The sequence below is a fragment of the Pan troglodytes genome, chromosome 1 (genome assembly GCF_028858775.2).
Source record: "Pan troglodytes isolate AG18354 chromosome 1, NHGRI_mPanTro3-v2.0_pri, whole genome shotgun sequence".
Classification (NCBI taxonomy): Eukaryota; Metazoa; Chordata; class Mammalia; order Primates; family Hominidae; genus Pan; species Pan troglodytes.
Window position 1 is genome coordinate 95225428 of NC_072398.2, and position 12332 is coordinate 95237759.

At 53.1% G+C, this 12332-nt stretch overlaps 1 protein-coding gene across 10 annotated transcripts; it reads left to right on the forward strand.

The window, feature by feature from the left end:
- Positions 1-368: 368 nt before the first annotated feature.
- CRTC2 (CREB regulated transcription coactivator 2) lies at positions 369-11630 on the forward strand. Of its 10 annotated transcripts, none has more exons than XM_063813351.1 (14): positions 369-639; positions 4136-4237; positions 4313-4426; positions 4984-5048; positions 5697-5765; positions 5934-6037; positions 6477-6506; positions 6661-6740; positions 6865-6914; positions 7049-7293; positions 7645-8042; positions 9921-10190; positions 10661-10847; positions 10976-11630. In XM_063813351.1, the coding sequence occupies exons 1-14, from the start codon at positions 487-489 to the stop codon at positions 11194-11196; spliced, it is 2088 nt and encodes a 695-aa protein (XP_063669421.1). In that variant the 5' UTR covers positions 369-486; the 3' UTR covers positions 11197-11630. The 10 variants fall into 10 exon arrangements, 9 of the variants coding, with proteins under 9 accessions (XP_063669421.1, XP_063669400.1, XP_063669401.1 ...); XR_010158138.1 differs by lacking the exon at positions 10976-11630 and adding an exon at positions 10405-10471 and having other exon boundaries at positions 375-639; positions 10661-10748; XM_063813330.1 differs by having other exon boundaries at positions 378-639; positions 6676-6740.
- Positions 11631-12332: the final 702 nt, after the last annotated feature.

Genomic DNA, 12332 nt, shown 5'->3' on the forward strand with positions numbered 1-12332 from the left:
CGATAGTCCCCTTCCCTGAAGATGACCTAATTTTTCCTCCTTTGGGTCTTGGTACTTCTTTCCCGGTCTCCACCCCTCCGCTTCCCTTCTCTTCCCTCCCCTCCCTCTTCCTTTCTTCTCTCTTTAATCCCTCTCTCCTTTCCGTTCGTAGTCTCAGGGCTAATTTAGAACTACTCTTCCCAGCTTGCACCTCTCAGGGAGTAGCCGAGAGGGTGGAGCGAAGTCCCCAGTTTCCGGAGTCAGCAGGGCTGCTGGGAAGTGGAGTCCGTTTCCTCCCAGTGCTGCGTGACTGGGGATGTGACGGAGTCTCGTAAACAAACTACAATTCCCGGCGGCCCCCGCGCGCAACAGGTCAGGGCTAGGCTGGGGCCGGGTTCGCGGTGCTCGCTGAGGCGGCGGTGGCTACGGCTGGAGGAGCCGGGCCGGGGCCGCGGCGGAGGCCGCGGCTGGTACTGGGAGGGTGGCAGGGAGGGACGGGGAAGGAAGATGGCGACGTCGGGGGCGAACGGGCCTGGTTCGGCCACGGCCTCGGCTTCCAATCCGCGCAAATTTAGTGAGAAGATCGCGCTGCAGAAGCAGCGTCAGGCCGAGGAGACGGCGGCCTTCGAGGAGGTGATGATGGACATCGGCTCCACCCGGGTGAGGGGCCGCGCCGGGGAGCCGGAGCAGAGCTGAGCAGTTACGGAGCGGAGACCGGAGAGGCGGGGCGGGGGCGGGCGCCGCAGCGAAGGAGGCGGAACAGAGCAGGGGACGCGGGCGCCGCCGTTTGGGAGGCGCAGGTTGAGGGCCGAGGGGCAGGAAGAAGGATTTTGCCGGGGGAGACCGAAACACCGGAGAGGTTCGGGGTGTAGAGGCGACTGGGGGCCGAGTACGTGAGGTGGGAGTGGGCGGAGAGGGGAGATGAAGTCCGGCGGAGGGAGGAGGTGAGTGGTCCTTGTGCATCCCTGACGGAGTCCCCTCGAGGACGCTACTGAAGCATGCCTGGTATTGGGGTATGGCCTGGGAGGAGGGCTGCTTGTCTGTAACCTGGCTCCTCTGAGTTTGTGATCTCCTCCAAACTGGTCCCTCTGCCTTCTGCGCTTTGGTGCCCCCGGGAAAGGGCCCCTTGAGTGGTTTGAACGAGCGGTGCTGTGTATAGTGGGGCAGGAAGTCCCCTCCTGCGTCCCGTCCTTTTGCTTCCTTTTTCAAATACTTCTTGTGGTTTCCTGACGTGAATGAAGGTGAGGTCCATTGCTTGGTGTTTTGTCCTGGCCTCCTTGGAGGAGAGGTAGGGTTTTGAATCCTACAACTGGGTAACCGTCCGACCATAAGTTGTGTGGAACTCTATGGTTTGCTGAGCTTTCTAGGGAGTTGGCTGCTTTGTGGGTTAGTGTGTAGGGTGCCTTGGAGGGTCTTCTATGTGTTGGGAATATTCATTCCTAGGAGTTCTTGAAAGAACTTTCAGGCCTCTGCCAGGCTGCCTCTGAAGCCCCCCTGGCTTGGTTTCTTGCTTTCCAAGGCTGGATGTCAGAGGGACCAAGGGGTGGGAGTCCGCCTAGGTGGTATGCAGTCTTAATTTAGGGACACATTCTTCTAAAACAACAGTAGGTAAGGATATTGCAATGATTCCTCATGGCAGAGAGCTAGAAGGAATTTAAGGATTGATGGTGGAACATTACTACAACATCTCTAGCCTTTTTCTGCTGGTCTGACTGTGGTTGCATTTATGACTGTGACTCTGGTTGTATTTTTGTGTGTATCCCCCTTGACTCTGTTACTTTTTTTTTTTTTCTCGTCCTTTCCCCTTTGAGTCTCTAGGGACTGTGTGCCCTAGTTTGTGGGAGTCAGAAGTTAGGTGGGGAGGCAAATCTGGGAGGGTGTCTGTGCACGCATGTGCACACTTAAATGCATGTGTGTGCATAACCCACTGTAACCACTGTGAGGATTATTATCTAACTGTAGACTGCTCCCCTTTAGGAGCTTTATTGTCATGTTGGGGACAGAGACAGGAAGATGGGAGGCTGATCTTGATAGCGTGAGGCCCTGCCCTCAGGACTGTGATTCTAGCAGAGGCATGGTGGGATCTTAGGGCTCGTATGTGCAAAGAAAGGCTGTGCGAAACTCAAAAGCTGGGGCTTCTCTTTACGGTGCCTCGATCTCTTAAAAGGCCCCTTCTACCCACCTTGCTCCTATTGGTTAATTTCTCAGCTACACAGAAAAGTCTAGTGGGCATACATGGCCAGGGGACCCAAAAGTCTAGAGCTAGGGACAAGAGATCTGGGACTCAGCCTGTTATCTGGCCAGGTGGGAGGGCTCATTTGAGACAGAGACGGCCATGGGAGGCTATACCACTGAGATACTGGGGTTGCCATATATGAGACCTCAAGTGGTCTTGAAGTGGTCCAGAGGTCAGCACAGTGCTCACTAGGCTGACCTCCTGGAACAGAATGTCAGTTCTGATGTTGGCTTCTGTACAAGAGTGTGACCCTGGAAGCTCTTAGAACTTGCCCCTCCTCAGCTGCCCTCCTCCCCATGGCCTTGCCCTGGGCCTGTTTATTTGGCTGGTCACAGGGGCTGAGCCTTGGAAATAGATGCTCACCTCCCACAGAGATAGGATGTCTGTACACAGGCTAAACCCATGCCAGGCTGTCTTACGCCTATGCCAGACATAGCTCCCCAAAGTGAGGATGAGACCAGGAAGATGGCCCTGGCCCATGCTGGAGTGGGCTGCTGCTCTCTCTCCACCCTCCTTCTCCAGGCTTCCCTGCCAACTCAAGAGCCTTAGGATTCAGTGGAAGAATGTCCCTTGGTTTTGGTGCTGTTTTTCCAGCTAGGAGAGCTGCCATTCCTTGGATGTTCTAGTTTGGGAGGTGCAGGCTTTGTGTAGCCTTCCTGAGGCTGGGCAAGTGGCAGAGCCCAGAAGCCTGTGCTCTCCAGAGTGGGAAGGAAAGATGCTGGCAGTAATGGCTCTGTGACATCCACCTGTGGCCTTCCTCTTAATCTCTCAATTAGTCCTGGACGCATCTGGAAAGAAAGCAGAGGTTCCTAATAGGCACTCCCCCTTGTGAGTAGCCCGGGGGCTCCTGGCAGCCCCTCAGGGACTCTGCTTAGAGTGATGCCAAATGAGACAGGCCCTCAGCAGAGTATCTGTCTCTGCCTGGCAGGATGATGTCAAGCAGTAGTGATATCATTGATGAGGGCAGTCTGCAGATGGGCTCTGGTGGGTTATTTGCACCAAATCTCGGTGGACCTTTCAAACCCCAACACTGGCCTTTTTTCTGGCAGATAATTTCTTTATTTTTTTTTTTACTTTTTTTTTTTTGGAGACAGGATCTCAGTCTGTCACCCAGGTGGCTAGAGTGGAGTGACATAAACATGTCTCAATGCAGCCTCTACTTCCTGGGTTGAAGTGATCCTTTTTTTTTTTTTTTTTTTTTTTTTTTTTTTTTTTTTTTGAGACAGAGTCTCTCTCTGTTGCCCAGGCTGCAGTGCAGTGGCACAGTCTCGGCTTACTGCAACCTCCACCTCCCAGGTTCACGCCATTCTCCTGCCTCAGCCTCCCGAGTAGCTGGGACTACAGGTGCCCGCCACCAGGCCCGGCTAATTTTTTGTATTTTTAGTAGAGACAGGGTTTCACGGTGTTAGCCAGGATGGTCTCGATCTCCTGACCTCGTGATCCACCTGCCTCGGCCTCCCAAAGTGCTGGGATTACAGGTGTGAGCTACTGTGCCTGGCCTAGATTTTTTTTTTTTTTTTTTGAGACGGAGTCTCGCTGTCACCCAGGCTGGAGTGCAGTGGCACGATCTTGGCTTACTGCAAGCTCCGCCTCCCACGTTCACGCCATTCTCCTGCCTCACCCTCCCCAGTAGCTGGGACTACAGGCGCCCGCCACCACGCCCAGCTAATTTTTTGTATTTTTAGTAGAGATGGGGTTTCACCATGTTGGCCAGGATGGTGTCGATCTCCTGACCTTGTGATCCGCCTGCCTCGGCCTCCCAAAGTGCTGGGATTACAGGTGTGAGCTACTGTGCCTGGCCTAGGTATTTTAAAAGCAGTGACGGCAGCAGCATATCCTGGTGACAGAGATGGCAAGGATGGCTGAAGGAAATAGTGCTCAGGACCCTCCTGACATTCCCACTTGTTCCCCATGTCTCAGTTACAGGCCCAAAAACTGCGACTGGCATACACAAGGAGCTCTCATTATGGTGGGTCTCTGCCCAATGTTAACCAGATTGGCTCTGGCCTGGCCGAGTTCCAGGTGAGTAGACCCCAGCCAGGGAGGAGTGGAGTTTCTTAGGCTGCTTCCTCTGCTGACTTCTGTCCTTTTTGGCAGAGCCCCCTCCACTCACCTTTGGATTCATCTCGGAGCACTCGGCACCATGGGCTGGTGGAACGGGTGCAGCGAGATCCTCGAAGAATGGTGTCCCCACTTCGCCGATACCCCCGCCACATATCCTTCACAGGGGACTTGGGAGTGTCTGAAAGGTAGTGGGATGGGGTTCCTCAGGGACTCATAGGAAGCACTTGAAGTGTTGTGCAGTCCCATCCTTCTCTTGGAGCTCTTCTTTACCCAGCTTCCCTGAAAAGCGACCATAGCCCCTGCGTCAGCACCTGCTCCTGTGACAAGGAGTTTTGCTCCTGAGGCTGTGCCCCCTGTCTCTGGCTGGCTCTGGCTGTCTTCACATCAGCTTGCTGCCAGAGGCAAGCCTTCCTTGTCTCCTGCTAAAGGAGATTGGGTCTCTTCTCACATTTCTAAGTTTTCAGTCTCAGAGACCTGCATAACTGTCTCCTCCAAGCCCTGCCTGAACATTCTCCTGGATTTTTTCAGCCCCTTTAGACCTGATTCCCTTTTTCTCTTCCATTCTTTGATCCTATTGTTGTCCCTTATAGAAGAGGAGAAAGGTATGAGTTTCTTGAAACAACTTATCTGCTGCATTCATTGTTCTTTCCTCATTTGGCCTCTCTCATCTGTCCTCTCTACTTTTTTCCTTAACTGGTGCTGTTCACATTGACAGCTCTCCCTATAGTCCTGCCTACTTATCTCCTCCCCCAGAGTCTAGCTGGCGAAGGTAAGTGTCCAGGGCGGGCAGAAGCTCCTGCCTACTTTCTGACGTGTTTCTGGAAGGAGTTGCCCCTTCTGGGTTGGGGCTGGGATTACTGGGCTAAGGTTTCAACAGTACCTCTTCCTATAACGCCAGGGCTGAGAGAGGTGGAGGCAGTTGGAGTAGGTGGGTCAGAGTCCAGCCTTGGCCATGTTGACACTAGTGGTCAAGCCTCCCAGTCCAGCCAGAGCAGAACCAATGGGAACCATAGCCAGGCTGGGGTGTGTGTGTAAGGGGGAGGGGAGAATGGCAGAGGGGCAGGTGAAAATGGCAACCTTCTGTCAAGGGTGGGTGCAAGATGTAGTGTTCTGGCACTTTTAGATTTCTTAAACTCTCCCCTTGTCCATCTCACTTTCAATGCTCATACCCAGGAATGCTGCTGGGCTCCAAGATTCCCATTCAGCTGGTCCTGGCAGAGAGAAGTTTCCAGCTCTCTTAGATTGACTGGGGGAGGGGTCAATCATAGGCAGGAGAAGAACCAGAAAGAAAAGGGGATGATCTGGGTGCTCAGCCATCTTTACTTCCACCTTAGCTGCCCCACATTTTCCAACCCCTATGCCCACCTTCTTGTCCACTGCCAGCCTTCCTCCTCATGACTTTGTTTTTCTACCCCAGGACGATGGCCTGGGGCAATTTCCCTGCAGAGAAGGGGCAGTTGTTTCGACTACCATCTGCACTTAACAGGTGATGGCTTTTGCCTTCTTTAGGCCAGATCTCTTATCTGTAGTTTCTGGGGCCCTGCTCCCTCACCCCCACCCTGTTCCAGACCAGCTAGTGTTTTCCCTTGCTGGGCAGGGCTTAGGGACCAGGAAGACTGTCACTGGTGTCAGCTCATTCCTGCTCCCCCCATAGGACAAGCTCTGACTCTGCCCTTCATACAAGTGTGATGAACCCCAGTCCCCAGGATACCTACCCAGGCCCCACACCTCCCAGCATCCTGCCCAGCCGACGTGGGGGTAAGTGGCCCTGTCCCAGGGTTGGGAGTAACCATGGAGCTATTTATTTATTTATTTATTTATTTATTTATTTATTATTTCTTTCTTTTTTGAGACGGAGTCTCACTCTGTCGCCTAGGCTGGAGTGCAGTGGCGTGATCTCGGCTCACTGCAACCTCCGCCCTCCGAGTTCAAGCTATTCTCCTGCCTCAGCCTCCTGAGTAGCTGGGATTACAGGCATCTGCCACTGTGCCTGGCTAATTTTTTGTGTTTTTAGTAGAGATGGGGTTTCACCATCTTGGCCAGGCTGGTCTTGAACTCCTGACCTCGTGATCCACCTGCCTCGGCCTCCCAAAGTGCTGGGATTACAGGTGTGAGCCACCATGCCCGGCCTCCATGGAGCTATTTAAAGCAGGTAGGCAAGTGAGCACTGCAGCCAATGCCACTGTATCCCTTGCAGGTATTCTGGATGGTGAAATGGACCCCAAAGGTATGTGTTCCTCACTGCTGTGGGTACTGAATGCCAAAGAATTTCTGGGCTGGTGTTGGGATTGTGCGCAGGTTCAGGGAGCAGGACTCCTTCCCACCTGCTTCTGCTTCCTGTCCTGCCTTACTGGCTCTTTATCCAACTCTCCCATCACCAGTCTTTCTCTTTCAAGTACCTGCTATTGAGGAGAACTTGCTAGATGACAAGCATTTGCTGAAGCCATGGGATGCTAAGAAGGTAGGAGGAGGCCACCGGGTGTCACCCACTAGTCTCTCTGCTATCCCCTTGCCATGGGGCAGGCCTTCCAGGGTTCTCCACTGAGCACTGTCCTCATTTTCCATATTCTCCCTTCTCTCCTCAGCTATCCTCATCCTCTTCCCGACCTCGGTCCTGTGAAGTCCCTGGAATTAAGTAAGTACTCCCTGAGGTTGGCTGAGAGGTGGGGGAAGGAAGTACAGGGAGATGTAGGAGACTGATCTCTGCTCTTCCCTGACCACTGCACCCCCCCTCCTATTTACATCTTTCTTTTTCTCTCCTTCCCCTAGCATCTTTCCATCTCCTGACCAGCCTGTCAATGTGCCTGTCCTCCCACCTGCCATGAACACGGGGGGCTCCCTACCTGACCTCACCAACCTGCACTTTCCCCCACCACTGCCCACCCCCCTGGACCCTGAAGAGACAGCCTACCCTAGCCTGAGTGGGGGCAACAGTACCTCCAATTTGACCCACACCATGACTCACCTGGGCATCAGCAGGGGCATGGGCCTGGGCCCAGGCTATGATGCACCAGGTGAGTGACTGTCCTGGCCACGTGCCCACTGGGTGCTGCCTGACTGGAGGGATGAAGGGGAGGTAGGTTTGAGCACCTGAGATCCTGCTGTGATCACCCACACCGCCTGTCACCTCTGCACCCCAGGATTCCCTCACGGCAGTTCTCAGCCAGTGATAACTGGTAGGTGTGGTGTTTCCTAGAAAGAAGAGGAAGGGCAGTCCCCAGATGGGCAGTGCTGTCAGGGATAGAGTAGGGAGGACGTTGTGTTGCCGCTTTCATAGTCTGGTCACTGCCACCCATTCTGGGTGGAAAGGGGCTCAGTTCCCATCAGTAATGTTGGCATCTCTGGTTTTTTGTCTGTGCCTGCAGGACTTCATTCACCTCTCAGCCACCCATCCCTGCAGTCCTCCCTAAGCAATCCCAACCTCCAGGCTTCCCTGAGCAGTCCTCAGCCCCAGCTTCAGGGCTCCCACAGCCACCCCTCTCTGCCTGCCTCCTCCTTGGCCCGCCATGCACTGCCCACCACCTCCCTGGGCCACCCCTCACTCAGTGCTCCGGCTCTCTCCTCCTCCTCCTCCACTTCATCTCCTGTTTTGGGCGCCCCCTCTTACCCTGCTTCTACCCCTGGGGCCTCCCCCCACCACCGCCGTGTGCCCCTCAGCCCCCTGAGTTTGCTCGCGGGCCCAGCCGACGCCAGAAGGTCCCAACAGCAGCTGCCCAAACAGTTTTCGCCAACAATGTCACCCACCTTGTCTTCCATCACTCAGGTATGCGTGGCTGCCTTCCCTGCATGTCTGTCTCCCTTCCCTTTTCTCCTGCCATGTTGTTTCCCTCCCACCCTCCTTTCCTGAAATACCTACTCTATACTCATCCCCTTCCATTCCTCTGTCCTCCACCTGCCCCATCTTTTATCCATCTTGTCTCCTCTTGCTTCACAGTGCAAACCCAAACGCTGTGGTTAAGCTTTTTTAGCTTCAAACCCTGGCTCCACCTCTTACTAGCAGTCACCTTGGACAAGTTATTTAATTTCTATAAGCCTCAGTATTTTCATTTCTAAAACAAGGATGGTTCATAAGGATCAAATGAAGTAACATACATAAAATACTTAGCACCACACATAGCCCAGGTATATGCTTGACAAATAGTAGCTTACCCTTTCCTTTTATTTGCCTCCTCTGTTCCTGTCTGTTTTATATCTGTCTTTTATCTCATGCCTCTATCTTGTCCCATCTCCTCCCCTGTATCCCCTCCTAATTTCATAGAATTCGTAGAATCAGTGAATTTCCTACTGTGGAGCCCAATTCCTTCACTTAATAGATGAGGAAAGTGGGACCTAGAGGGAAAGTGACTTTTCCAAGTTTACCCAGCAAGTTAGGAAGAGTTGAGACTAGAACTCGAAGCTCTTAGTTTAGGGCTTTTTCCACAGAGATGAAATTCTTAGCCCTTGTCTCCCTTCCTGTCCTTTTCTTCTTGTTCTCTATCTCTACTCCTCTTTTCTTTCATCCAAATGCTCTTTTCCCTCTCCTCTGCCCAACTTTTCCTCCTCCATTGCTATCCCTGGAATGTGTGTTGTGTTCCATCTTTACTCAGGTCCCCTCTTTTGTAGGAAAGACTGAGGCCAGATTAGCAAGGGCTCTGTTCCCAGAGTGTGGAGTGAGCTTGACTTCCCTTCCTTTCTTTCTGCTTTTCTTTCCTTCTTTTCCCACCCCTCTGGCCTCTTCAAGGCTGTAGAACAGCAGTTCTCAACCTTAGTTCCTTATTTACTAACAATAAATAGTTCAAGTATCAAGGTTTAAGAATGGTTTACTTCTAAGGCTAGGCACAGTGGCTTATGCCTGTAATCCCAGCACTTTGGGAGGCCAAGGCGGGAGTTCAAAACTAGCCTGGTCAATATGGTGAGACCCAGTCTCTACAACAAATAAAAAATTACCCAGGTGCAGTCGCGCACGCTTGTAGTCCTGGCTATTGGGGAGGCTGAGATGGGAGGATCACTTGAACCAGGAAGGTTGATGCTACAGTTCCAACTATGATTGCACCACTGTACTCCAGCCTGGGCAACAGAGTGAGGCCCTGTCTCAAAAAAAGAGAATAGTTTACTTCTGGAGTAGATTTAAAATTACCCCTGTGTTAGCCTCACTATATCACTTTCATTCTGATAGGCACTTTTTTTTTTTTTTTTGGAGACGGAGTCTCGCTCTGTTGCCCAGGCTGAAGTGCAGTGGTGTGATCTTGGCTCACTGCAACCTCCCACTTCCTGGGTTCAAGCAATTCTCCTGTCTCAGCCACCCGAATAGCTGGGACTACAGACGCCTGCTACCATGCCCAGCTAATTTTTATATTTTTAGTAGAGACGGGGTTTCACCATGTAGGCCAGGCTGGTCTCGAACTCCTGACCTCAGGTGATCCACCCGCCTTGGGCCTCCCAAAGTGCTGGGATTACAGGCATGAGCCACCACACCCTGCCAACTAATACACATCCCTGGGGTTGAGTAACTGCACTCAACCCCAGGGATGCCCGTGAGAATGTGGAATGTTGTCATGTTTGTTTTGGGAATGGTTGTAGCTAAAGAAGGTGGGAAGCTCTGACTGAGAGTTCTTGGGGTATACACTGAGCGGTAAGCTTCCCTCTTTTTACTTCTTTTCAGGGCGTCCCCCTGGATACCAGTAAACTGTCCACTGACCAGCGGTTACCCCCATACCCATACAGCTCCCCAAGTCTGGTTCTGCCTACCCAGCCCCACACCCCAAAGTCTCTACAGCAGCCAGGGCTGCCCTCTCAGTCTTGTTCAGTGCAGTCCTCAGGTGGGCAGCCCCCAGGCAGGCAGTCTCATTATGGGACACCGTACCCACCTGGGCCCAGTGGGCATGGGCAACAGTCTTACCACCGGCCAATGAGTGACTTCAACCTGGGGAATGTGAGTACTCAGGCTCCTTGCTCAAAAGCAGGGGAGTGGGTGAGGGTGGGTCAATGGGGCCTGAATGGCATGGCTGGTGCACTGTGAATGGGGAGATCTAGGTGGGGTGGGTGGTGGGGAGATCTCCTCTCCCCGGAGGTAACATAGCACTGCCAGCTTGGGGCTCCTCTCTTCCTGCGTTTGACCCTACTCCTGCCCCTCTATTTCTGCTCAGCTTGCTCTTTGATGACTTCTGCCTTGACCCGTTCTCTTCCTGGCATGCACATGCTCTGGCCCAGCAGGTACGGTGCCCATACTTACTTCGGGCCCCGTGCTCGCTTCTGTCGCTCTGCTTGCTGCCACCTCACTCTGTCATTGCCTCTGTTCCTGGGGTGGATGAAGGTTGCTGGGCAAAGGGGATATGTTAGCAGGGCTAGGCAGGACACCAGTTCTAAATCCTACTTCCTCAAGATTTGTCTGTATGTCTATAGCTGGAGCAGTTCAGCATGGAGAGCCCATCAGCCAGCCTGGTGCTGGATCCCCCTGGCTTTTCTGAAGGGCCTGGATTTTTAGGGGGTGAGGGGCCAATGGGTGGCCCCCAGGATCCCCACACCTTCAACCACCAGAACTTGACCCACTGTTCCCGCCATGGCTCAGGGCCTAACATCATCCTCACAGGTGAATGGGGGTGGGTGGTGATGGGAAATGGAAGGAGGAAGTGACACATTCGCTAATGAGTAGGAGATTGAGGGGTCTTGGAAAAGTTTACAGGACATGGGGTCCTCACCTGTCTCTTCTACCCACAGGGGACTCCTCTCCAGGTTTCTCTAAGGAGATTGCAGCAGCCCTGGCCGGAGTGCCTGGCTTTGAGGTGTCAGCAGCTGGATTGGAGCTAGGGCTTGGGCTAGAAGATGAGCTGCGCATGGAGCCACTGGGCCTGGAAGGGCTAAACATGCTGAGTGACCCCTGTGCCCTGCTGCCTGATCCTGCTGTGGAGGAGTCATTCCGCAGTGACCGGCTCCAATGAGGGCACCTCATCACCATCCCTCTTCTTGGCCCCATCCCCCACCACCGTTCCTTTCCTCCCTTCCCCCTGGCAGGTAGAGACTCTACTCTCTGTCCCCAGATCCTCTTTCTAGCATGAATGAAGGATGCCAAGAATGAGAAAAAGCAAGGGGTTTGTCCAGGTGGCCCCTGAATTCTGCGCAAGGGATGGGCCTTGGGGAACTCAAGGGAGGGCCTAAAGCACTTGTAACTTTGAACCGTCTGTCTGGAGGTCAGAGCCTGTTGGAAAGCAGGGGTAGAGGGGAGCCCTGGAAGCAGGGCTTTTCCGGATGCCTAGGGGTGGGCAGTGCCAGCCCCTCCTCACCACTCTTCCCCTTGCAGTGGAGGAGAGAGCCAGAGTGGATACTATTTTTTATTAAATATATTATTATATGTTAATAAAAAAATCATATCAAACCCTTGGTGTGGTTAGTTATTTGGGGCATGGCTGGGGATCTAGGGAGTTATAGGGACATGGGTCTTTTTATCTATTAGGCTTTTTGCATCTTCTTAGCACCACTGTGCTTTGTGGAAGGGCCCCACAGCCTCGGAATTTGTACCCAGCTGGATGTAGGCTTCCACAGCAGCAGGAAATCACTTCATGTGCCCTCCTGTCTGTCCAGGGCCCTGCTGCAGCATCAGATGGGGGCTTTGACTGATCAGACAAGTTATTCCTCTTCCTCAACCCTAGGTCTGGCAGTGAGTCGGGGTAAGGAGGTGATTGCTGGCTGAGCCCACAGGTCTGAAGTGCTCCTAGGTCTCAGGGAAGCAAGCCTTCATCTTCACTCCCTCACTATGCATGAATTCACCCTCTCCACTCTTCACCACTCATTCATTTTAGTTTTAATTAAACAGATCCTTCAGTGCCATGCATGTTCTGAAGGTTTTCTCTTTCTGGATTGGGTTGCCAGCCCTTGGACCAGCCGTGTGGGCCTCCGCACCCCTCACTCCCCCAACCCGCATAGTGAGAAAAGTAGAGCCCCGCAGTTACCTTACCCCCACCTCCACTGCTCTATTCCACACCCTGCAGTCCTGGCTTCTCTTCCTCTTTCCAAAGCTCTTGTCATTTTCAAAAAAGAGAACTGAGAGCTTCTGGTTCTGGTCCAAAGGGAATGCCCT

Bases quoted from the DNA above. Each gene is read 5' to 3' on its own strand.
- CRTC2 (XM_063813351.1), top strand. From the start codon at position 487: ATGGCGACGTCGGGGGCGAACGGGCCTGGTTCGGCCACGGCCTCGGCT. The intron at 5,049-5,696 runs GTAAGTGTCCAG...TTTCTACCCCAG, and splicing joins CCAGAGTCTAGCTGGCGAAG to GACGATGGCCTGGGGCAATT. The intron at 7,294-7,644 runs GTGAGTGACTGT...CTGTGCCTGCAG, and splicing joins CCCAGGCTATGATGCACCAG to GACTTCATTCACCTCTCAGC.